Here is a 27,013-nt window from a genome sequence, read left to right as displayed (position 1 = left end):
GATGCCCTTTCATACATTTTCCTCAGGGACTTCTTCTAGGATAACTTGTCATCAGGGACCACAAAATAATTTTCTGGTTTCCTTCTTGTTCTGACATTAGTGGCTTAGTTCAACCAAGTCAATCACAGTTTTCTTTTCTGTTCAAAGGGAGACCCCTTCCTAGCTAGTCCTTCATTAAGGAAATTAAGTGATGGTTCTGTGCTGAGTAAAAAGATTGCCAGTGATTATTGTGTAGTACTGTCCCTTTTGGATCTGAAGGCTCTTGCAACATCATAAATTCCATGCAAAAGAGCAATGACTTCTAAGTTACCAATCTAAGCTTGCTCAACATTTCATCAAAAACTCCTTTGGTAGGAATGTGTGTGCAAATGTCATCTTAGAAAAACACATTAGTGCAAAGCCTCTTACAAAGTACTACTTATTTGTAAGATTATGTGGGTTTACCTAAAATTGCTCTTAGATTCCATATTATTTCCAAATTGCCATCAGTAGAACTTGCATGCAAGAGAGAAGACCTGGAAGACAAGAGTCAGGGTGAAAAGTAACAGCAGCTCTCTCAGTACTTACGAAATCTGGCAATTGCCATGGTGAAGGGAGAAAGTAGAGTGGCTGCCAGTGGAGTTTCATAACAGAAGGAAAATCTCTGTCCTTTTGCTCTCGCCATGAAGTTGGAGATGGAAGTTCAGTGGCATCATTGTGGAGCAGCACGTTATAAATCATGTGAAATGGTTTCCTAGTGCTGGGAAGTTCACTGCTTTTAGACTGGGATGGGACATAACCTCGTTAGCAGATGTGCCAGACCTACAAACCTGCATGAGCAACTTGTGAAGGCGAGGTCATAAAAGCAATTTCCCAGAAGAATTGCAGTCAGAAGGGAAGAAGAAAGGTTTCCTGTAGCAGTTCTGAGAAGCTTAGGGGGTGCTGTCCCAGTTTTACTCTCTGGCACCCACCACTTGGCCAGTCTTCTTCATCACTTTTGGAAGAGCAAGCACTTCCAGTCTGGTAAACACACATCCTCAAGCAGCATCGTGTTCTCTTCCTTGGCTGGCTGAGTGATGTAGGTGGAGCTTGTTCAGCATATGTTGTGTTTAATTCAGATTGTGGTACCCTGTAATTTCCTAGGATGTGGATTACCATCAAACTGGATTTTAAAATTTGAAGTCAGGCCCCAGTGTGGGTTCTTTGCCTCTTTCATTGTTTCAGTGAGTGTAGAAAAAAAGCCCATGAATGATGCCCAAACCCAACAGTACAACATGTATTAAAATGGCATACAGCTCCCACCATGTGGGGACTTTCCAGATATACAAATAATTCCAAGTTATGGTAATAACACAGCCAGTTAGAAACATTGTCAAACCCACAAAGAACTCCACTTCTTAAGGACTAAAGAATGCTAAACTTATCCAGTCTCTTGCCTGGAGTCTGAAATTCCTGTTTATATCACAGGTTGTTTGCCCAGTATTTTGCTTCTAAACATAGAGAGTTTCCAGTGTTATGCTTTGGTGGATATTGATAATGATGGCCCTTATGCCAATGGCAGAGAGGAATGCTTGTTTTTTCAGTCTGATGTCACCCCACAAGCAGCCTGGGCACACAGAGCTGTGGTGAGAATGTCATAGATGAAGTCAAGCCTTCCCGAGAAATTGTATTAGAGATCTTGGAATGCATACAGGTTGTCAAGCCAAGAACTTGAGTGTCATGTAAGCAATTGTCATGTCCTGTCATTGAGGAATATGGGAAAGCTCGGTGGCACACCTTATCCTGGTGAGCCTCAAGGCTCTAGACAGTGACTGCTTCTGTCTGCTAGGCTTTCCACTTATTACTCCATTATCCTACTTTTTCAGTATTTTCTTCTGGGTTTTTTTCCTGTTTTTCTAGATGTAATGAATGTAGCTTACTGGTCTATGCAGGACACTACCTTCCCTATTCCATATCCACTCTAGATCACTTCCAGCAGTTGATCAAAAGCAGCTTTGCTTTCCTTCTCTTCATGGGACTTGCCTTTCCTTCTCCAGCATGGACTGTTACCCTGTCTGCTGGCTGCTCACATGCTGAGTGCCAGCATTATTCCTCATGTTCCCTACAGGCTCTGACTCAGTGGCAATGCCTGGCTGTCCCTTCATGCCTGTCCAGCCTTCTTCAGCTCCTTGTTTTTGCCTCCAGCACCCAGCTCTCATTTGCTTTCTCCATCTGAGCAATGCCCACACGCTTACAGCTTTCATTTTTCTCTCAGCCATGCATCTGGCAAGTTTCTTGGCAGAGATGTGTCACAAAAAGTATACTCTGTTACCTCCACGGTGATGAAAGAGCAGCTGTAAGATATTTGGTAGCTTTTGTTTTGCAGATTGTGGCCAAAAAATGTGTCATTAAATCTTTTCAGTGCCTTCTTTAAGAATATTTTAAAAATAATTTGGGCACCTAAGTGTAGGGCAAATACACCCATTCAAGTGGAAATTGTGATCATATAGAGGTGACTGAATCCTTGCAGAGGCCATCAAATCCTAAAGTTTTAATCAGGTTATATAATATGATATAGTTTGCTTTATTTTTTGACAGTCCAGCCACAGGCCACTATGGACATTAGGGTTCATCTTCAGGTTTCTTTTCTGCCAATATTCCTAAAACTGAAAGATCTTTCTCTTTTGAGAAGCACCATTAGTATTTAGAATATGTTAGCATAAGGAAGTTTGATTTTTTGACATCATTCCTTCTGCTTCTGCCTTAAAAATGATACCATTGTACAGGATCAAATGGAGGAAATTCCATCTGAGGATTCAGGGGACAGAAAAAAAGAATGATTTATATAATGCCTGATCATTGTGAAGAATTTAATTTTTTTTTAATTACTGGTAAAGGAGAATAATGTAAGTACTGGCATATCTTTTAAAATATCTCAGTAGCTTTCTTCTTTCATCAGTGTAAAAATTACAGAAGATTCTCTCAAAGATCTGTGTAAGAACAGTATCACACTGAAGTGACCCTTATGTATTGCATGTGTTCTGAGGTAACCTACAAGTAATTAATACTAAATGTCCTTTCAGTCACAGAGTTCAGCAGAGTTAGGAAACTGTTGCTTAATAAGACACATGTACACTTTTAATACTTACTTCATAAATTAGGCATATAAACTTCCAGTGGTTTTGAAATGATCTCAGAGGAGTTCAAGAGGCTTTTACCAATTCATCAAAACAATTGGTTTGTTTTGTTGACAGCCGTGCAGGAGTGTTGATCTGAGGGACTGGCAAACTGGGAATTACCATTCAGCTTTCAGCCTGCTGAGGCCAACTAGGAAATTACAAAAGTAGACATTTTCTTCCCAAGTCTCAGGCAAGTCGTAAGGGAAGGGAATCATAATGTTTCCTACCAGGAATTTGCGTTCTATTCCTTTGGCTTAAGAGATAAAGAGTAATGTTTGGATACTGAGAAACAGATTTCACTAATTGTTGTTTTCTGGGGAATTTGGTGAATAGCCCCTCAGATAAGCAGGGTTAGGCCATCAGCTGCCTTATTAAAGCCTTTCCACGGAGCTTTCTAAACAATTCCTAAATGTGTCGAAATCTAGAAAGAATGTGGAAGCTCTTTCTCTATTAAGGGGAACCCAGTCAGTGTTAGCATTTAAACTGAAGTGAGTAGCAGAAAACTTTAAAACATTGCAGAAGTTCTAAATAGAAAGAAAAAGAACTGGTTCCCACCATCTGCATATGTTGTTCCTCTTTACTGGATCACAATTCCTTTAGGATTTCCACAATGACAAGTTGAAAGCTGAAGGAGCTATCCAAAATGAGCAAGCATTATCTCTCTTTAGAGGTAGAGGGAGAAGCAGTGAGAAATCAAAGGACAGTGTAAGATCACGTGTGTAGAAAAAGATTCCAACATCTTGAAGCAGCCTAGCTAGCACAAACTTTCCATTGAAAATGTGGCCATATGATTAACTTCTTGTCTTTTACACAAAGACACTCAAATTCAGCTCAAGACCTTGGAATTGCATCATCTTATTGAATTCATGTTACTGCTTTAAATCTGATCTGTTTTCTGCTATGTATCTTGGCTGTCATTAACCCTGCTAGCCCTTTGGTCTAACTCTGTGGGATCTGCACATTCCTCATCTCCAACTCACACCACTCCTTTCTTCCTTTCCTCTACACTTTCCTCTTACAAATGTTCCTTTTACTACCTACAGGCAAGGAGAAGGAAGCAGAAGGTTTTCCATCCCCACCTTCAGCCTCTGACCCTTGTAAAGGTATTAAAGGAAGGACCAAAAGATACAAACAAGCCAGTGCACAGTACAGGGGCCTTTGCTTTATGTAGAAAGCACCAAGCAGCACATTCAGGGTTTGAACATCACCATCAGAGTCATGACAAAAGTGCAGTGTTTCAGAACGACTTCCTAATTATTTGCTATATGACTCTTAGAAGTCCCTGCAGTCAAATATTACTTTGGTAAAGGTTCTGTTATTTATGAACTGATTTTGTGTAAGAAGTGTATCTACCATTTTGCTTTGGCCACTGAGGTTTTAAACTGAACAGTGTTTTCCAACTGTTTGGTAACACATCTAGTGTTGAAATCCTGTTTCCCCCATTTGTACAGAATCAGAAAAGCTTCCTGTTATTATGTGACTTAAAAAGCCCAAGTTTCCCACTATAGACAACTTTAACCTGCTGGCTTGAAATTTATATTGATTCTGTCACTAGTCTAGTTGCTTTTGTTACGAGTCTTTTAGGTGAATGAGCAGGGTTCTGTAAATTTAATTGCAGCAGATGTTTCTCTGGGTTTTCTCTCTCTCATTTCACTCTGGATTTTAGTTGTTTTTCCTTGGAAAGGTACATGAAAGGGAAATCCTTGTATAGTCAAATGTTTGTTTTACCATCTAAAGCTTGCAAAGGGTCCTTAGCCTAGGCTGATTTCTTCTTGAAGAGCTGTAATTATTCATGGAAAGGGAAAAAAAAGCTTTTGTCACTAATAGGCTTCTTGGTGCTTCTTGTAACAGTCTTTATTATTCCTTTCTACATAATTTTCTATTGATGAGGTGAATAAAGGCTTCCTCTGCTGTTGAGAAAGAAAAGGTAATTGTTCTTTTTTCACATTTACCAATGCTTGTTGCGTTCCTTATGTGTTTAAAGGACAAGGATGCAGAAAATGATGTTATTGATGGCATCACCATGGCAACAGTTCTTTGGAATAACACATTCTGGCATTGTTATTCTGCACACACAAAAAAAAGGGGGACTTTCTTTTAAGCACAAACAGATTGTGCCCCTTTTAAATGCACCCATGAACTTTGCTTTTCTGAAGATTTACAGACTGGTTTGGGGCAGAAAGGATTCTGACATCATTTACCTCTCTGTGTACATCACATTATGGTGTTAAAAAAAAAAAACCACTTTGAAAAAGCTAATGGTTTAAAGAGACACAGTATGGGAAGGATACATAAACATTTCTTTGATCAGAAAGACAAAAAAATCTTGAAAGAATTTTGAAATTTATGAGCTCTAAGACCAGACTCACTAAATAATCAATCAAGAGACAGAGGAGACTGGAGGAGCCAAACACTCTGAGCTTATTAAAGTAGTTATTTAGTCATGACAATACTCCAGATAACATTGCTTTTACCCCAGACACTACACACATCCTAACACATTTTGATAGGAAGTTGAATTGCTTTCTCACAGGGGGTTTGCAAACATATATCTTGGCTTTCATATTCGGTCTTCCATCATCCTTGGGTATGTAAAATCCTGCTGTATTAGTGTTTAGAAGCAATAGCATTTTCTAAGGCACGGTATAATTTTATGCTTTTTGACTCCACTGCAGTTCTAGAAGGGATTACTTTATTTCTCAGAGACTCATCAGTGAAATGTATCTGTGTTTTTGTAAGAAAAAAGAGAAGGGAAGGTATCAAACTTTGGAATGTTTGAAATTCATTCTGCTCTCTGTGGTGCTTTTTCTGTGCCTACCTTCCTGTTACACTTCCCCAGAGAACAAACTATCTCCTGCATGCCAGTGGTGCATGGAAATGGGCTGTGCAAACCCTGGGACTTGGACACTTTGCACCTGAAATGAACTTGTGTTGTGTGTAAATGTACCACTTAAACCTACCCATAGTCTGATTTTTGAGAGAAACTGCAGTTGACTCTCTGGCTCCAAATGCACTGGTAAAGTTCTGGTTCTAAGTTGCATGTGACTTTTCTGCAAGTCACCACAGCTGGTAGAAATCAGCTGTTTGGTTGTTGGACTATAACTTTGACCACTGGATTTTTCTGCTCTCAAAATCTTGATGAAAATGTGAAACTCTGGGGACTATAACACAGCTTCCTATGGATGCTGCTTCACATTCAGCTTCCCAGAGCTGAAGTGACTCCCAAAAAACTGAACAGGAAGCTGGAAACTCTCTTGTTTTGTCTCTGACAAATGTAACCACCTCAGTGCTGCATGGTCCTTTCAGTTGAGGAATTCCTTAACATCCCAGTCAGTGTTTTTTTTATTTTGTGAGGAACAAGTTGACAGAATGAGCTTTAGATCTTTATCATGTTTAGCCCTACTACAAAAATTATACTCTTGATGTAAGAATATTCTTTGATCTGTGCTCTGTATTTACCTGGAGAAGTGTGAGTAGACTTCATTCTTTGCACAACATACTTTTGAGTTTAAGTAGCTTATATATGCATTAGTACATATAGAATGACATATTATTATGAATATTATATATAAAAATTTCTACCTATATAAAATATTATATTCTATTACAGTACATAATTATGTACTGTAAAATACGTACAATATGTACATCTATTACAGTACATAATATCTATAGATCCATATACTATAATGTCATGTATTGCTTTGCTAATTCTGTGATTTTGAAAGAAGTTGTGAAATTGCCCTGGGAAGAGTTTGGGATATGAAGGAGTTCCTGCAAAGAAAAGTGTTGTTGAAATATTTACTGTTATTCCATCTATCTGAATATACTCTGTGTGTTTGAAAAAGTGCCCTAGAAATATTTACCTTTAAAATATTTTATTAGAAATATTTCCAGAAACCAAGTCTATCTCATGTCAGTTGTGCAGATTGCAGAAAGAAAAAATTGCAAAATTTTAGTTGGGTTTTTTTTAATCCTATCCTCCCATTGCTTGCCTTATCTTTACACAAATGATACTGTAGCGATTTAATTTTTGCTCAGAACTTGTTCAAAACCTTCTCATGAAACAGTAATGAAAAGCCAACTTTTCAATTGATTTTTAAATTAATTTTTTTGAAAAGTGTCTTCTCTCTGAGATTATTTTAAGTCTTTTTATTGGAGACCAAAAACTTTACATCTTTGTGAGAAGTTTCACTTGGTAGAGGTGGTAAATGTTTGATTAAATACTGAATTTTCTTGTGACTAGGAAGGAAAAAACCATTTTCTTGCCATTGTCTGATCTTCTGCTATACTATTTTCCCATTTTATGAACAGGTACTAAGAGCGAAACTCTAGAGAAGAGTGAGACAAGTTTTCCTAACTCTAGTATGCTAAGAGCCCCAAAGACCTCATATGAATATTAAAAAAAAAAAAAAAAAACCCTGCAAGTTTCTTATTCTTGTGCCAACTCAAGATTTCTCTGTGTTTCCTCAATCGTGCTGTTGTGAGTGTTTGAGATCCCAGAGTGGGCTGAGGTGTGGCAGGGTGATTGTTCCACCCCCCCTGCCCAGCTGAAGGTGATGGAGCTTGTGGTGATGCTCTCCTGTCCTGGCTCTGCTGTAGTACCACAGCCCTGGTGCTCAGGATAGCCAAACTACTCCAGGTTTATTTGCTCTCACCGGGGCACCAAGATGCAGGAGAGCAGTGGTGAAGACTCAGATGCAGAAAGTGCATTTCTCTGCTCTGCCTCCTGCATGGCCTTTTCTCCCCTCAGGGTCACCTCCCTCTGCCAAGTGACATCATGTGGCAGCAACTCCCTGAAAAATCTCCCTTTCCTTTTGTTTTGCTTTACTCTTTAAGGAATATCTATTTAAAGATGAAGCAAAGTTAAAAGCAGGTTGTAGTGCTGACTGTGGTTTTTTTCTCTTTCCTTTCTTGTCCTTACCTTTTTCTTCCCTTGCCATTTATTTCCCTTTAATTTCAGGTGCCAAGTCTATCCTGGCAGGGATTCACAGCTGATTGTGCCAGAGCAGCAGTGGCACACGGCTTCTGGGCTATCTTGGAGAATTACTATTTTTTAGATAATCCATTTCTATGTGTGTGAAGGTACCAAGGACTATTGGTAGGAGTTTCAGCAAGCCTCAGCTTCTCTTGGTAGTTCTGCTACGTGGAAAAGCAATTGAGATTGCAGACCTTCTTTCATGTGTTCACCAAAAAGCCATCATATAGTCACAAGCTGGTCACAACCAGCATGGGATGGATTTCAGCCAGTTTTCCTTATTCTCTTCTCACTCCTATGGGAATTGATGACTTTTTCAGGCAACTCTGGAATCTGTTTCCTTTCCTTACTTCCATGGTTTTTCTCTTAAACTTGGACCATTCATTCTCATCATTCTCCTGAAACCACAGCACCTTTGCAGAACTACAAATCTGTGCTCTTACTGCTGAAAGGATGAAGTTATATTTCTGATACATGCCCGTTTCTAAATCTCAAGACAAAAACCCTCTCCATGTGGTTTCCTGGCTGCCACTCAGAGCAGGAACATCTTGTCAGAGATCAGACTGCAAGTCTGCCTTCTGAAGATGCTGGCCCTGAGCTTGTTTCAGATCCAAACTGAAAAGACATGTAATTGCTAAACAAACTTGAATTTGTTTATTTTATAATATACCAGCAGCTGTTTTCTTGTACAATGTCCAAGATTTCTCCAGACAATCTACTTAATAGTGTAGAATTCTGTTTCCTTGGGTCAGTTTGCCTGGTTTATTTGTTTTCTTTCCAACCTCTGTTGGGGTGAGTTGTAGTCATTGCAACAACCATTTTTTCTTTAGGCAGACGCAAGTAACTTATTTCAGAAATGAGGATGGGAAGAAAATGTTGTGTTCATTCAGTTAGCTGTATGAAAAGCATCAGATGTTTATACAGATGATTATATTTCCAGCATGCCCAGTGTGGGGTTTCTTACCTAGCTCTGGAGGTCTGTTCCTAGATGGATGCTTTGTACCTGTGGTGTTGTGATCAGCTGGGGAAGGGCTCCTGCTGAAGACAGCAAATCTTGGTGGGACTTTTGATCCTCAAGAAAGGACATTCTATTTTGAGATGAAAGCATGTTATTTGTCTCACTGGGGAGTAGAGCTCACCCAGACATTGCTCACATCCCAGAATCAGGTTCTTAGGAGGGAGCCAGAAGTGTCCAGAAGATCTGATGCAACTGTGCAGCATAAAGGTCAGATCCAGTCTGTTGGAAAACAGTCCTTTGGCTTTAATGATTCTGAGATCTGACCATATGTATTTGTTGACTCTAGTTGGGTTGTTGAGCCAAATGCTGCTTTTCCTCACCCTTGAGATGCACACGAGATCCTGGAGTTAGAAGGCAAAGGCAGGGACACTCCCAGGTGTAGATGGGAGAGCTGCTTTTCACAAGTCAGACAAAAAGTTAACAGTCTGTTTCTATATGACAAAAACTTACATGCATAATGTGCCATTTGGCTTAGAACAGCCGTCTCACATTTTCACTGACATCATGTTCCTGTCTCCATCAGAAACTTTGTGTCTTTTGGTTGGCTTGCATTCCTCACAAAGTAAGAACTCTGTGAGAGTTGTCTTTGTCAGTTTTCTAAACTGGCTGGTCATTGACCAGTGTGCTTTATTGTAGCACTGTAGTTTTACACAGTTTTTAAAAAGAGGACAAGAAAGAAATTCCTACCATGTTTGCAAAACAAGTAAAATGAGAATGTTTGTTTCCTCTTGTATTCTTGCCTCTCTCTGCTGCTGAAGATATATGTGATGCAACTTAGCAAGAGATCTCTCTGTGTACCTTGTGTTAAAATTAACTTATCAACAAAAAAGGGAATGTGATTATGTAGTTCTTAAGATTGAGTGGAAATGATGCAGATGCTACTGGGCATGTCAGTGTGTATGCATGGGTTAACTTCAAGATTTCCTGTATGTTCTTAGCATACTCAAGGACATGTAGTCTGACAGTATTGTGAAAGTTGTTGATGCAATTTAAAGTAGTCTTTTTCAGATCCTGTTTGGAATCAGCATGTTTATTTGAAATTTATAAAAACAGCAGCAATATAAATACAGAGTAAGTGAAATCATGGCAACATAAAGGATAATCTAAGCATATATGATGAGCCACACAGTAAAATAATTGCTATAAGTCTTAATTAAGATGAGACCAGACAGTGTTAATGAGAAATAAAGGCTGATCCATGCTTTAGTTGTCACAGTCAGCCTGATTTAAGCACTTTCAGGACCATTGAGCTGAAAACATTTTTAGAGCATAATACAATGGAGAGGCCATTATATCAGACTGAACATTTTGCAGAGCAGCACTATTAGGAGATTTGTGATAACTAGATGGCAGACTGGATTAATGTAGTAGACTCACATCCAAATCTCTCCTAGGCCAGGAACAAAAATGAATGTGGATTGTGGGTATACATAACAGTGACTGTCACTCTGCCATGAACAATCTTTGTAACATAGAAAAAAATTCAGGAAGGCAATAGAGTTTCTCAAGTCATATCTAAAATGCTGAGAGAGGATTTAGTTTAATTAGATCAGTGTTTTCCTTTCTAAAGTGACACTTCCCTTCCTGTTTATATTTTCCATTGGATTTTGTTTTGCTGTAAGGTGAATTTGCTGAGAATGTGTCTGTGTTTCAGAAGTTTATTTGACTGTCTACCAGCACTGCTGAAGAGACATGAACCCATTCTTGTGCTGGATTTAGAGATTACCTAAAGTAGCAGCGTTTGGGATTAAGACACTGCATTTATTAGCAGTTAATATATAAAACCTAGAACATTTCAACTGTGAACATTTTAGTGTCATGCTGATAAAGTAAGGATTTTGTGTGTGTGTGTGTACAGATTTCTCTCTTATCAACACTTAGTCTTTCCCTTCATTTGGGAGCCATGGTTTTTCACTTGACCCATAGTCCCATCAGTTCTAGAAGCTGGGACACACCAAGCACTGCAAAAATCAAGACGAGCTGGGAACAGCTCCTTGTGTTCCAAACCAGAGTGAGGCAGATGTGCACACAATGGGAGAGAGAGGGGGGTGGCAAGTTCTGTAAATAGTTCTGTAAATACCTGCTGGTGAGGGCTTGGATGGAAGATCCATTGCCTGGTACTTTGCCCAGGCTGTGTAACACACTGAGGCAAAACTGCAGTGGGCATAATTCTGCACTGACTTGGGAGAGGCCTCGAATAGTTCCCTGGGGTTCTCCCTCTCTGTCCTGTTCCTGCACTGCATTCAGCTCATGCACCATGAGAAGCACAGGGCACCTCTTGGTGCCAGGACCCATCTGCTGAGTTGGAGCTGATGGTGATAAGGAGAAAAACTTCCAACACATAAATGAGCAGCAGAATCCCATGCATTTTTTCCATGATAATGTTTTTTTATTATTATTTGAATGAGTAGTTTCCCCCCACTCCTTTCTGCAAATAAAGAAACTTCGACCTTGATTGTGGCAGTGGGGCTGGAGCCCACCTTGCCCTTGTCCTGGGGCTGAGCAGCAAGGCAGGCACTGAGAGGCTTAAATCCCCCTTCAACATTAGGGAAAGTTCTCCCGTGCTGTTACTCACACTCTGTGCCCCTTATGGAGAAAGCATGTGTGCATTAGGTGACTGCTAAACATTAAATAAAATATTGCAAAGCTTTCTTTCTCAGGGGGCAGTAGCAAGGAGAAATGGTAACTCCAACATCTCAGTGCTCCTGTGGCAGCAGTGTGAATTCACCAGAGCAGTTCTTCACTACCAGCAGTGCACCTTCTTCCACTGCAGGAAAATGCTGGAGATGGTTTATGGATTTCTGGTTGATTTTAAAGTTTGGACTACATCCTGCTCAAGAGAATTCTGAACAAAGTAACTTTAGGAGTATTTTTCTCTCCTATTTATATGCATTCGAATAGAAACTAAGATTAGTACTAGAAAGATACTTAGCATATTGTTGTATTTTCAGTGTTTCGTCTGTGCTGTATCATTAAAGATTCAGCATTGCCTGAAGAGTCAATTTGCAAAAAAGTAAACTTTATCAACAGTGATTCAGAAATTATTTGTGTATTTAGATTGATATAAAAGACATATGGATAAATACTGAATCTGAAAAATCTAAATCGAAATACTAATCTGAAAAATTATAATTTTGAATTATTACAATTACATGCAAATTAACACAGTTTTGGGTTAGATTGCATCTTTAGCAAAGTAAAATACTAATTTGCTGCATTCTTAATTTACTAATTTTTTCAGATTAAAAAGGTTTTGTTTAGGAAAATTTTTTGTAATTTAATTTTTAGGTATTTTGAAAAATACTGAAATAAAACTGAGGATTTTTGTTGTGCATGAGCTCCTGCTCTTGACTAAAAAATAATGGTCTATCATTTCACCAGAAAAAAACTTATATTTTCTAAAATAATGATTTTCAGGCTTAGGAGATTTCTGTGTTGTTCTCCAGCTAAACATGGAACTGAAATAGTTTTTAGACAATTCTGATTAATGCAATAGCTGGAATAATTAATACAGTAACTAAAATATTGTAGTCTTACACACAAATACCAGGATCACTTTTGTTTCTAAATGCAATGATTTTCATCTTCGTTTTCTCCCAATATTTTTAGCTGTGCACAGTCTCCGTCTTCCCGTAAAGGCAGATACTCAGTATCTACGAGTAAACACTGAAAAATCACTTGCTTGATTACACTCGTGGGCCATTAAATATCTGCTTTCATCTCTATAATTCCCCTCTTCTCAGGGCCTGGGCAGTGGGACTCAATCAGCCATGTGTTATCTTTCCCAGATCCCTTTCGGAGCATAGCGCAGTGCACAGGAATGCAGTTTGTCAAACACATTGTGTCTGAAATCCTTTGTTGGGAGAAGTGGAGAGAAAGAGATTATAAAATGCCTCAAACCCTTCAATAAGGCCATTCCCAGGTTTCTTGTATCTGTTCAGCCCAACAAAGCGTTCATACCTCGCTTTGATGTGTAGGATGGTGTATTACAGCATATAGTGTGTTTTGTATCTCACAGCAGCATCTGTTGTCCAGGCTGCAGTTTACAAAGAATAACTTACTTGGTTATAGCAACTTACTTTGTTTTGGCAAGTTTTTAGGCTCAAGGACAGCAGAGAGGGGAATTTAGAAGAAATAAATACATCTGTTGTCTATAATATTGGTTTTCATAGGTGGTGAGGTTTAAGACCCTGGTGTGTTTTGTAGGAGAGGTGAACAAAAATACCCAATCAGACCACAGATGTGTGTTTTTCATTATTCTGCTAATACATACCTCTCAGAGGTAAAGCTAAACAGTGTGAATAACTTCTTGAAGCTCTTAACTTCTGTCACCCTGAGGCAGTCTCTGTCTGACTTTCTGTAGTGTTTCCTCCTCAAAATTCTAGACACAAAAAACATTTATGTGCGATACACTGGCGCTGTAGGTTTAAGTTGAACATTTTGCACTGGAGTAGTTTTGAGAAATTTGCCTTGAATAGGTAGGAGCAGACACATTGCAAAGTGCCAAATGGGTTGCATTTGTCACTTACAGCAGTGTTTTGGGCAACACATGCAATTTTCAGCATAGCAAGCTGAGTTACAATGTGAATTCTCTGCCAATGTATTCTGAGAGAATTTGTCTCTCCTTTACAGGTCAGATATCCAAGGGGAAGTCTGGGAAGGCTTTGTAATGCAAATCTAGCTAGCCTTCGTTCACACAAGGAATGTTAGATGCTGACCCATAAGAGCTGAGTTCAAGATTTCTGTGAATATGTGGGATTTGAATTAACACGGTAATGAAAGGCTCTAAGAGTATAAGGTGCATTCAGTGTCTAAATCACTGACATGGTTTAGAAAGCTAAATTTGTCTCTATGATGATTAGAAGAAAGTTGGTTGATACTTTTCTTTGGCATAAACATTAGCAGAAATCCACCCATTGCACTGGGATGTTTGTTGAGCAGCTGGTGTGTTTTGTTTAATAGAGTAAAAGAGAAAAGTGGTAGTAGGTTTGTTGGAGATGTGCTGTGTTTATGGCAGATGACAGAGAATTGAGATGTAAAACAAATAGCAAGGAAACAGATCCAAGTAAAAATGCTTGGTTATATTATTTGGCAGATTTTGTGTGTTAGAAAATATAAAGCACATTAACAGCATATAAAAATGCACCAGACAGTAACAGCCACTCAATTTATACAAGAAAAAAATAACAGTGAGATAACTTATTCAGCTCTGTGGGACAGACAACTTCCTGGACTATTCTTTAAATCATGATATTTTCATGAAAGATTAAAATATAGATGCAGAATAGAGAAATGCCAAGTTTCTACATGAAACAGAGACACACAGTAGTGCTCATATTTGCCCCAGACTATGTTTGTCTTTTATTACACTGTTTTGTTGACTATATATCTCTTTTCAGCTCTATTCTTTTGTCTTGTAGAACACGGTCCAGGTGAAAAATAAAAGTTACAGATACAATTATTGGAGGACTGGATATGCACAATTATTTTGTAATTTTATTTTAATACTAAAATTTTCTATTTTTCTTTCCTTTTCCACAGAGGGTATGAACTGTATGAACAAAGATCATGGGTGTGCACACATCTGCCGGGAGACACCCAAAGGTGGGGTTGCCTGTGAATGTAGACCTGGCTTTGAACTTGCCAAAAACCAGAAGGACTGCAAATGTAGGTAGATGAAGATTACATTTCCAATGCCCAAAAATGTCTTGTTTTCTTCATTGTTGTTATGTTCCAGAAGAAGTTAATTTTGTTTTGGCCAAAGGTGATTTACAATTTTAGTAATGAGGGGTTTTTTTGCTGTAGAAGATGCATTTGGGGATGGATAAGAGGGATCAAATAATAAAATGTTGGCAGTAACTCATAACTTTTCTACCTTCTTATGAATGCAGAAAAGTGAAAGATCAGTTTAATCCAGACTTTCCTTGTAGACCAATACAAATAAAGCAAAGTGGATTCTGACTTGCAATATTTTGAAGGTCCACAAAGGTGGATGCATCAATGAATTTAATGATAAACCTACTAGAGCTATCGAATTAATAGTGTCAGTTCCAATTTTTTTAAGACAGAAATGATTGCTCTAATCTTGATTCCACTGCTCACAGTCTATAGTTATTTCTTGGAAAACATACAGCTGCATCATATATACTGTTCTTCAGAGAAAATCCCAGAGTGGTGTGTTCTTGAAGCTAGGATGCTAAAGATGCAGATACTCATTAGCCCACAAACTTAGAAATTGTTCTGCACAGGTTCAAATAATTGACCTCAGCATCGTCATCTGTAAGCTTCAGAACTGAAGAACTAAACTTTCTGATGGCTTCAGTGAATCTTAGATCTGGGTCCAATACCTTGCATTTCTGCTTGGTAGCTTTGAGAGAGAGAAAAGAAGTGCAGTAAAACAACATAGAATGTTTGTTGCTTTGCACAGGGCCAGTATTTTTACAACAGTCTTTCTTACACTTCAGTTTTTTTCTTCCTGAGATCTCCACTGTGTAAATACACATTGATGATATTATTTCCCAAGTACAAAGTCAAAAGAATCACTTTTGAATGTTATAAAGAAATGTCACAGAGTATTGTACAGCTTGATTTCTCCTTAATATTAAGAGGTTACACAGGGCCAAAGGCAAAAGCACAGAGAAAAATGCCCTTATGGTAATTTTCATTCTCAATGTTTATTAGAAGTGAATATTGCGTGCTGTTAATTGGAGTGCAACATCAGCTATATTGGTGAAGTGTGGGAGGATGTTTACTTATGTTGTTATTATTTGTTTCCTCAAATTCTTATATTCTTTGGGAGTTTCAGTAATAGATGGTGGCAGGAGGATGAGAGCCTTTTCTGGAACATTATAGAGTTTAATAGAGTAAAAACTTCAATTTATTCTGTGCCCTCTGGTGTTCAAACTGTAGTTGGAAGTATAATGAACTTTTGGTGACAGACTTCTAAGAAGGGACACTGAGTTTTCCAAGGCTGCAGAACTTTGGAGCACACCAGCCTGTAAATCCACAGCACATTCTTGCAACTGTGACCCAGAGTCTTATTTAAAATAATTACTTCTAGTCCTTCCAAATGCACAGAAGTATAGAGCTGTAGCCAGATAGCCTGGGACAATATGTGAGATTACAGCAGGCTATTTGTAGAAGCCTAATTCTGAAACCAAATCTCAACTTACAAAAAACCAAAAACTTTTTCACAGCTAACCATTTCAGTGGAATTGGCTTAAATCCTGACCTGCAGTTTTGCAATTGCTCAGTGCAGCTGTGTTGCAGGGCTGGACACCTCCCACTTGCCAGCCTGGGCTGGGGCTGTAGCCCTGTGTAACAGGGACTGGTAGGGCCTGATACACCCTTGTAAAACCCTGTATCCCTCTCAGCTGTGCTGGTTTATCATGGTTCTCCAGGAGTCCATGCCTTTCAGGGCTTGTCAGAGCTTGCTGCTCTGTTTTTTTTAATGTGAACAAGTGACAGAGAAAGTTTAGTACCTCTTAGTACATCTAGTACTTCTCTGGGTGAATTCTTATCAGCCAGTTTGGAGTTCAGTCAGACCACTGGGAGAGGTTTTCAAATGTATTGGCCCAAGGCCTTTAGAAACAATTCAAGTCTTCCTTAAAGGAAGGTCTTAAAATAAGTTAGAAAGCAGAAACAGTTGGAGGAAGGCTCCATGCTTTTTGTTCATGCATCACACGATTGTCATTACATGCTGGTTACATAATCACATCCCATCTTCTCGTTTACCTTCCCATGCTGATAAGGCAGTCATTTTTGCTTCATTCAGTGTCCATGATGGTCAGTGCTCATTGAACAGGCTTGTGTTCAGTAGCTTCCTCTCCATAATTTAGTCTCATGCCTTTCCTGCTGCACAGTATTTAAACCCTACTGTGAACATAAAATTTTTCGTTCCCTCATGGATTTTCCCATGATACTCATTACTGTGATATCAAAGTGCTTTGTACACATTTGTAATGTACAAATTTCAAAATACTCTTCTCAAGTTAAAAAGCACTGCTTTGACCATCTTACAAAAGAGAAATTAATAAAAATATATTAATGTCAAAGTCATTTAGTAGTGATAGGTGATTAACAAGAGCCACACAGAAACCAGCTAAGCATTTACAGCACATGAATATGATCCAAGCCAAACTCCTGATGGCTCCAGCTGTAGTTGCAAATTCCATAGGAAAAGGACTCTAACATCAGTAACCTGTAATAGAAGAGACACAAGTAACCTGCCAAGCTCTAAGTAGGAATTCCACAGTGAAGGCAGAAATAGGTTTGAGTTTTTAGGGCTCTTTTCACTGTCTGAAGAAGACTGTTCTTTCTTGACAGTCCATCTCGGGTTTGCTACTCACTCTGCAGCAGATGAGAAAAGATTCCCAGCTGTTTCCACAGCCCTGACTTTGCCCAGCTTCACTAGGCACTAAATGAGCAATTAGCGTTTTCTGCATTTGTCATTCAGGAGAGTTATCATGACACAACAGGTCTATGTATAAGTCTGGTATTTTGTAGCTTTTGAGTACTTAAGATTGCAGCCTTTATGGTTTCTTAGAGTAAATTTTAAGTATGTGATTTCGAGTTGCCCAACATGTTAAGAGAACACTGAAGTGTTGAGGCTGACAGAGACCTCAAGAGCCGTCTGGAAATACACCAGGCAGAATCACACAGATCCACACACGATCCCTCAGATGAGCTGCATCCTTTAGATCCAAAGCATCACTAAACTTCACCTTCTGGGAATTTACTGCTACTCCTGTAAACTACTTTTGTGGCCTCTGGTGTGCACAAGCCCAGTAGATTATGCTTTGTCAGTAATTTTCATAGATACTTGCTGGAAGCAGAAAGAAGATACTTCAGAGCAGTCCATTTGGCTCCACTTTATGTTGAAAAAAAAAAGGGAATTTACCTCTTCTTTCTACATCTGTATCCATGATAGATACTAAGATCCTGCTCCTGAGCACGATTGCATTAGAAATTTTTGATAAACTGAAGATTTCTTCCCCAAATATGAACAAACTAAGACATTTTATGTTCCTCGCTTTCTTGGCTGGAAGCTTAAAAATAAGAGGAAATCTAAAGCAGATTCACATACCTGCAAGTTGCAACCTCAAAGAGTTATAAACAATTGAAAGCTGAATCTTTTAATGAAAAATGCTGAGTAACCCTACCTACAGCTGTTTCTATCTGCCTCCTTGGATAATAATGGTTTAAGTGAGCAGGAAGGCTAGTGCAAAGTAATTCTAAAAATCCTGTCCAGTGCTTTCACAATAAAATGCCAGCCTCCCTATGCCAAGTGGCAGCTTTTCAGCTCCTGCTGAGAGTGTCCTCATGCCACTGTTTGCTATCAGTACAAAGATCTCCAGAATGTTAAAAATGTAAAGCCATACTAGAATAAATCATGTAAGCAATGTTGCATGCACAGCTTTATCACATAGAGGTGCCCATATATTTATGTAAATTATGTATTTAATGGTCAATTTAGTTAAGAAACAGTGCAGTTTTCAAGTTATCTGGAATGACAACATGCTCATTTGAAAAGCCCATTCTACAAAAAAGAAATATCTGTCTTGTGACAAGTTCTATGGCATCTGAGCCACGGTATTTATTTCAGTCCACATGTGGACAGGATCAGGACATTGTTATATTGGGAAATTTCTTAGGTTACCAAGTAATAAATGCTAGATTAAATAATTGGCCATGTGTTTTCAAGTACTTCTTGTCATGGCCATGTAAGATGGAAGAATCCAGAAAGAAGGTTCTGTGAAACTTCAGAGAAGCACTGAAAACAGGATTTAGGCTGTAGAGTGAGGCTGGATTCTGGTATTTTCTGTCTTCTGGGGAGGTTAGCATGGAATATCAATACTTAGTGGAATGCATTAAAATCCTTCTTGATCTTTAAGATGCCATTTCTCTTTCAAACAGTTGTTTCTCATTTTTCATGATCAAAATGTCATTTCTAGACTAGTCCATATATTTCTCTGGGTGCAAGCACTGGCCCACATGCCAAGCTGTGTCTCAGGACTGTTTGGCTCAGCCCAGTCAAACTGAATAGATGCTGCTGGTCCCAGTGTGGGCAAGTGGACAGGTAGGGCTTCATGCCACCTGCCAGGGCCAGAAAAGTGTCTGGGCAGCCCAGGACCCTGAGCATTGTAGTCAGTGAAAAGAATGAATCTGGTTTGAAGGCGCTTGGAAGCCCCAGTGTCAGCCCTAAAGCTCTTTATCCATATGGAAGAGTGCAGGGAGAGCTGACTGGTGATTTGGCTGCCAGCACTGGACGTGTCCAACGTGTCCCTGTGTGTCATTGTGGGGTTTCTCTGCTGTTGTAAAGGGCATTTCTCCCACTAAGGCAAAGAGCCCAGCATTTTGACTGCACTTAAGACACATGCAGATGCTGAAGCACTGTCAAAAGGTGGTGTTACTCTGGTTTTAAATCTGCCATTTGGGGATAAGTATGTCTAACAGATATGTGAATGTTCTCCTTTGGTAAAAAACCAAACAAAACAAACCCAACCAACCCAACCAAAAAATACTCACTATTTTCCATCTCTTTCATTTTAACATGATTTATGATATTTTAAGGTGATCTGTGTCAGTTGGGATTTACCATTTTGCCTCTGTTTCCCTTTTTAATATCACAGACTCTGAATGAGCACACAGTTGTTTGCATAGCTGCAGAGTCCAAATTTATCAGAAATAGTTTTTAACGCTTCATGAATGCTCACTGATACTGCTTTAATTCTTTCTGACAAAAATGGAGTAGATCTGGATGTCTATTTGCTTTTAAATAATTATGATTTTTCTTCCTCTAAGCAAGAGAAACTTCTCACTGTGTCACTGCCACAGAATGAGGGCTGGAAGAAAATTGAAGTGACATATTTTAGAAATGGATTTTGTGCCAATTTTACCTGTAGAGCTGTCAAACTTCAAAATGGTGACTCAAGTTACTTAAAATAAATAAATAAATTGTAGTCTGGACAGAAATTCAAATCCTTCAAAAACATGATTTACTAATGTTTCTAGGAGACAGGAAAAGGAACTGACCTACATGTGCATTCATGGACTGGCTAGAACAGGAACCAGTAAGTTTAATATGCAGGGAAGCTGTAAAAGTGTGTGATTCTGCAGGATTTGCTATAAATGCCATCAGCCTAGTACAATTTTTTCATAGACAAATATAGTAAGGAAAAGTTCCTCATATTACGTGGGTCAGAGCAAGCGTGTTAAGATATTTTCATCTCTGCCAGCAGAGGCTTTCAGCAAGGAATGCCAAAAATAACCACTGGAGTCACATTTTTAAATACACACTTTGTTGCTGATTGCACTTTAAAATCCTCAATAAAAATACTGTTGGCTAGAAATGTATTTAAACATCTGGCATAAACAACATCTTAAAGTTAATTTGTGATGGCATTGCAGTCTAACAAGGATAGAAACTCCACATAGTCCTAGAGGCATATGGGGTCAAGTAATAAGCATGTCCTCATTGGAAAGGTGGGAACTTTAAGAATAGAGAATTAACATAGAATTTTGTTTGTTTTGCATAAAAAATAAAACCCAAAATATTACTGTGTATTCAAGGGAAAGAAATGTTGCTTCCTTTGGATGCAAAGCAAAGCAGACTGATTTGCTTCAGCTATTTTTTCACAAAAATAAATTATTAGGTAAGCTATAAAAGTGGAGAAGGAGAAAGAATGCCCGAGGGTTGCTGTTCCTTAGGGAGTTTTGTAATGCAATTCCTTGCAAGTTTAGGATTCTTATGATTTGGGGTATATTCCCTCCTCTGCCTGGTTGGACTGAACCCACAATTTCCCTTTTCCAGTCTAGTGCACAAACTGTTAAGCTCCAGAAAGGGAACATGGATCAGGCAGGTCTCCCCATCTTTCTTACTGCCATTCTTTCCAGGTGGATAGAACAGTGATATTCCTGGAGAGTGAGGTGGGAATCCAGGCACTCTCTCCTCTCAGAGATTTGCACCAAGGCTGTTCCCTCTCTGTCTCTGAACAGCACAAGGGTTTTTATCCCAAGTGTACAGTGGGAAGGACCAAGGATGCTTTCACCTGTGGTGGCCTCAGTCTGTACTCACTTGAGAGGTGGACGATTCCTATTGTGATCTTTGCCAGAATTCAGGAGCTGAAATTGTAAACTTGTGGTTCTCATACTGGCAGGAGGTTTTAATGGGAATTCTGTTGGGTGTGCTGTGGTGGGTCTCCCTCAGTTGCTGTTTTTAGAACTGTTCCATTTTAAGCTAAATACTTCAGTGATTACTGAGAGTGGCATGGCTGCTCAGCACTGAGGAACTCACACCAGAGGTGGGATATTTCATTTCCAGTTACTGTGATGGAAAATTCCAGTCTACTCCATTTTCAGGAGCTAGAATTAAAGCAGGGTCACTGAGTTCAGTGAGGAGATATATGAACTTAGTCCTCTTGCATTAGATACAACCTGAGATTTTAGTTAGATACAGGATTTTCAAATCCTATTAATCATTGTCTTGATTTTACTGTATATTGCAACTTGCTACCCTGCCTCTTTTATAAACTCTTATCTAGACGGAAAATTCTGCTCAGACCAATGTGAGGAAGCTCCTTCTTATTACTGGGAGTCAGTATTTAAATAAATGTAGTCTGAATTTAAATTACTATAACATTTCAAAACATTTAAGTCCTCTGAAATGATAAATATAGAACTAAATAATGGCATATTGAATTTCCCCCATATTTGCCAGTATGTATTTACCAGTAAAGAACCTAGTCCAAATAAAGACAGTAAATTGAATTCAGAAGTCAGACAGATCAGAATTGTTATTCACCATCCAGGTGTGCAGCTGCAAAGGATGAAATGACACAGGGGCGAGTGAGAGGCTTTATTAAATCGTGCTAGCCAGCTTAATATTTTAAATCTGGTTTGTCTTAGCTGGCAGAAAATGCATTGTGTGACAAAGGTAATTAATTGAATCTGATCTATTGATTCATGTAACCTTCAAAACTCTACCTATTCTCACGAAAAATGTTTTCTTTAATGTATGTTTAGTACTTTTTTACCAGAGGGCACTTGAATTGCTAAAAGCTGTTCTTCACTATATTCCTGGAAATGAAAGTGGCATCTCCAGTGCTTCCTTCCTGGCTGAGGCCAGCACATGGCATAGCCATAACAGATGTGTATTTTTTGTTGCAAAGGAAAAAAAAAAAAAAAAAAAAAAACAAAAAACAAGCATTTCCTGTTTTATTTTTAAACTTGTTGCTTTAGGGGGCCAGCACTTTATATAGTGGATTTCAAGATTTTTGTGTTTCTGTTCTTGCTACTTGGTCTCTGCTTTCTCTACTGAGAGAATGAAGGGGCAACAAAAGACAGATGCTGTCTGTGAACCTGAAACTCTGCATTTGTATTGGTAGATTGTTAATTTCATCATGGATATGAAGCATGTAGCTTTTAGGAAGACATGGAATTGGCTAAGGGTCACACTAAAATTATTAATACAAATAGAGTGGGGAAAATACTTTTATTTTTTCTTTCTCTTTTTTTTCTTCATTGTATGGCTTGAGGGAGGGGGCAGAAGGAAGAAATAGAACTAATTGCAAGCACAAATGTTCTGTTGCCTTATGTCTTGGTATGTTACTGCTCTTCTGTGTTCTGAAAGGCTCTCAAGACTAATTGGTTTCATTGTCATTTTATTTGTATATACATATATACACATTCATTTGGGGCTTAACTAGTAACCTGTAACTATGGGAATGGAGGCTGCCAACACACCTGTGATGACACAGATACTGGTCCTGTGTGTGGCTGTCATCAGAAGTATGCCCTGCACTCAGATGGCCGAACCTGCATTGGTGAGTACTTCCCTGCAGCACGTTTGATTTTGGGTTGCTCAGAATTTCTGTGCCGTGTGTGTGGGGCTGTGTGTGTGTGAGGATGTGTCCCACAAGAGGTGTTCCAGCAGCTCCTGGCTCAGCCAGGCACACACGGAAGCGTTTGTGAGTGTTCTGTCGAAATGTTTGTTGGTGAAATATCCCTTTGTTACCCGCTTGTAACTTTTGTTTCTGTTCGTAACTATTTTTGAAGTAAAAAGGCGTAGAACGTTCATCGTTTTGAATGAAAGTTCAGCTCTTCACTTTTGTTAGTCAAGACTTCCTTGCTTGAGCAAGGTTAGAAAAAATACCTCCCTTTCTGAGTTATTACCAGGGAAAAGGAGTCATCATTATGTGCTTTCTTCCCTGGTGTATGTTTCATGATTCTGAAAACTACAACGCTTGTAGTGACTAAGCTTTCATTCAGAATATCAGCAGGAAAAAGCCGATCAAGACACGGAGCATCTTGGCAGATGCTTCGCAAATATTTATGATTATAAAGTGTATAATTTGCTTAACACCATTTCTTTCCACTCCACTTAAATTTTAAAAAGTGCATTTTTGCATAGTGCAAGTTAACATTTGAAAATTCTTACTCACAGATCAGAACCTGAAATCCATAATGGTTTTCATTGGCATTGCAGACGTGTTGACTTTTTTTTGTTTGTACAATTTCAAGTTCTTACAAATTCTTAGCCATTTCCTGAGGTTAAAAAAACACAGACACATATTTATCATATTTTCTCTCCTATACTGCAAGACAGAGCATTTGAAACTCACGGAAATCTGTCAGTTACCTTTAGCCAGTGTGTCTTGGTCAGATCCATGGCATAAAGCTCCGTGGCTGCCCAGAGCCTTGCTCTCTTCTCAGGGGTTTAATTGCACAAACTGTGGGGTAGGGAGAGGTTTATGCTGGCAGAGGTAAAGCTGGAGGGGGCTCAGAGCTGGGCTCTGCCTTTTTGTCTGCACAAGGTGTGTCTGAGTGCAGGGGATCTCTCAGTGAGAGCCTCTGGTAAGGCAGAGGGCTCCATCCTACAATCCCTGTCCTGGGCCAGTTCCAGAGGGAGAGAACTTGCAAGAGTGGGAGCTTTGAGAGCAGGGTTTATTGAATGCATAATTGATCTTCTATTTATTGTTGTTCACTAATATCCTTGGATTGATGTTTTATTTTGTCCAGCATGTAAAAAATTATTTTAAAAGCTGTGTACATTGCACCTTTTTTTTTTTTTTTTTTACTTTTTTTTTCCCATTTTTGTAATGTAATACATACAACTCCATGTTACATTCCTTGGTCTTGTGATGTAAGTCACATATTACTGCCTGTGCTGATTTTCTTCCCTCTAAAATAGTTCTTTCTCTTAGAATACTTCTAATTTATTTTTTTTTTACATTTATTTATTCCTGCTTTCTGGTGATGGTACCTGATTGCCTGTCTTGTCTGATAACTGACGTTTATTAATTATTTACAGAGAAAAAAAAAAACAAACAAACTCAAACAAAAGCCTCTATTGCAGCCTGATCCCATCTAGAACTTGTTAAAAACAAAACAAAACAACTTCTTGTTACCACTCAACCATGTAGAGTTGCCACAAACAAAACCTGCCAGCCTCCTCCTCCTCCTCACTTCAGTGATTCCAGTGTTTGCTGTCTTCAGTGGTGTATATATTCCAGGCATCACTGCAAGAATGCAAACTTCTGCAATGCCAGATAAATACTTGTTGACCCTTTGTCTAACATATTTTGTCTTTGTTTGCTTGTCTTAACCTTTTACTTTTTTATGTTTGCTGCATGTGAAAGACCCCACTTGCATTTTCATTTTTTGTTTTCCTAATGAGCATTTCCCTTTTCCTACAAATCATTTTATTTACCCAGCTGCTGCTTCTCCATTGCTCTCCTGTATCAGAAATCTTTAATTTTATTTCACCTACTGATCATCTCTTTCCACACTTGTGACTGTTTCTGTGTATTTCTAATGAAGCATAACCAAAGTCCTCATTATGCTGTATGAAACTCTTACATGTAGGATGTCAGAGACTACCTTATAAAGTGACCTCTGATGGCATCATCCTGCTCACTGCATGCTAATAAAATTACTAAACCCTCTTCTTGCAACATCTTTCCTAGCGTTGAATGTTTAGCTAGTAGTGTTTCATAGACAAGCAGGCAACCAGCACTGCCCAAATTGATCTTTTTTTGTGTTTGTTTGGTTTGTTGTTTGTTTATTTTTGTTGTTGTTGTTGTTGTTGTTTGATTTGCATGCTGCTGTTCCGTTTCTGTGTGTCCACGTGTTCCAGGCTATGGTGCATCCGTGCCCATCCATCACCGGACTCTTGTCTCTCTCTCTGTCTGTCTCAGTCTTCTGCCTGCCACCTTCAGATCCTGGTGCCCCCATTAGCCTCGTTTGTCTTCTCTAGTTTGTTTAACTAGCCTTCCTGAATTTTAATTTTCATCATTAACACCTCTCTGGGGCACCCACGTTAGCTGTCTCGTTCTCCAGTAGAAATCCAGCTTCCTCTGTGTGATTAATTACTTCTGAGTTGACCATTCTTCCTTCTCACCCTCTTTCTTCCTCCTTTCCCTAAACACCCTTTTAATTTTTTCCTGGGTTCTCAAAGGGAATTAACTCTCTAACGGGGATTTAGTGCTTTCATGCCTTGCTTCTTGGCTTTGGCTGTGCCATGCCAAGAAACTGTCTTAGGCAGCGGAAAATTGGGCTTGTGATTAACCAACTGCTCCATGTTTGTCCCTTACTTGTGTTTTAGAGAAGGATGAGGCTGCAATTGAGAGTTCTGAGTACAATGCCACGTCAGTAGCTGATGTGGACAAGCGGGTGAAACGGCGGCTACTTATGGGTAACACTTTTCTTCCACTTCCTTTGTTGTGCTCTCACTTTTGTCTGTATGTGTGTGGGGGGGAGGTTCTCTTTTGGTCTCATTTGGTTTTGGTCTCCTTTGGTTTTTGGTTTGGCCTGGTTTGTTTTTTTTTTAACCTGACTTCATCTGTGTGGAAAGGTCACCAATTTTGTTAAGTTCTCATCTGTTGTACAACTTCATTCCTTGTTTTTAAACTTTTTTTTTCCTAATGCTGCAGCTTTAATGTTCAATTTTCTCTGCATAGAAAGAAGCTTTTGCCATTAACCTTACTTAGCTTATGCAAGCTACTTTTTACATGTGATTTGTGTGTTTGTGTGTATGTGTTGCTGTAGAATTCCTGAAAAATCTCCTGTTGCAGACCTGCCTGTTGACTTAAAAGTGGATGATGATGATGATGACGATATAAACCAATGTTCTATTACATCTGTGGTGGTGTTAAATGAACAAGTATATTTGCCTAATTTAAATTTCCTGTTCTTTTGATTGAAATATAAATATTATAACTGGAAATTCATTGATTTCCTTTGTGCAGCTAGTTTAGTAACCACTGAAAGATCTTTCCCTAGTGACTAGTGAGCTTCTGTACATTCTTCTTTCTGAGGCATGGCTTGTTTCTCTGTGTTGTTGGAGCCTGAGTGTGGAAGAGAGTAGGAAGTGCACTGAACAGTGAAGATAATTCTTTAGCTTCTGCTCTCAGTTAACCCATTGCACACCCTTGTGCTTGTCTCCTTCACTTTACATTTCTGGCTGTTAGTCAGAAGGACCTTTTGGGAATAGAAAGGGTCGAGTGGCTGGGCCTCTGACAGGCTTTGCATGAGACAAAGAGCACAGAGTAGCACAGACTGCTGAATGATGCTTGGAGGTTTTCAGGTGGTTTATTTCTCTGTATTTTCCACTCTGATGCCCTACTCACCTCACAAAATTATTTCTACTGGGTTTTGAACATAGTGACCATTGGTGAGATGTACCCAATGGACCCACTTACAAGACAGGGCTTCATCACCACAGAAAAGATTCTGGCAGGACAAAATTCTGCTCTCCTCAGGGTTACTATTTCTTTTCTTAAAACCACTGAGTCCTTTGCAGACTGTCCTTCTGGCCTTTGGAAAGCTCAGCTCTTCCTGTGAGTATCCATACCTATCTGGAGTGACCACCTCGAGGAGCCC

At 39.0% G+C, this 27,013-nt stretch overlaps 1 protein-coding gene across 3 annotated transcripts in view; it reads left to right on the top strand.

Moving 5' to 3' along the window:
• The window catches only part of SCUBE1 (signal peptide, CUB domain and EGF like domain containing 1), a 190,390-nt gene that overhangs the window by 83,213 nt on the left and 80,164 nt on the right, over positions 1-27,013 (top strand). For 2 of the 3 annotated variants that reach the window (XM_088164796.1, XM_014881070.2), the window contains exons 5-7: positions 14,675-14,800; positions 22,840-22,956; positions 25,737-25,826. In XM_088164796.1, coding sequence (XP_088020922.1) covers positions 14,675-14,800; positions 22,840-22,956; positions 25,737-25,826 — 333 coding nt within the window. The remainder of the gene's footprint in view (positions 1-14,674; positions 14,801-22,839; positions 22,957-25,736; positions 25,827-27,013) is intronic. The other variant, XM_014881079.2, reaches the window with a different exon arrangement.

The sequence above is a fragment of the Sturnus vulgaris genome, chromosome 5 (assembly GCF_052056855.1).
Source record: "Sturnus vulgaris isolate bStuVul1 chromosome 5, bStuVul1.hap1, whole genome shotgun sequence".
Taxonomy (NCBI): Eukaryota; Metazoa; Chordata; class Aves; order Passeriformes; family Sturnidae; genus Sturnus; species Sturnus vulgaris.
Note: the sequence above shows the minus strand (reverse complement) of the source record. Positions and strands in the feature narration are given on the sequence as shown.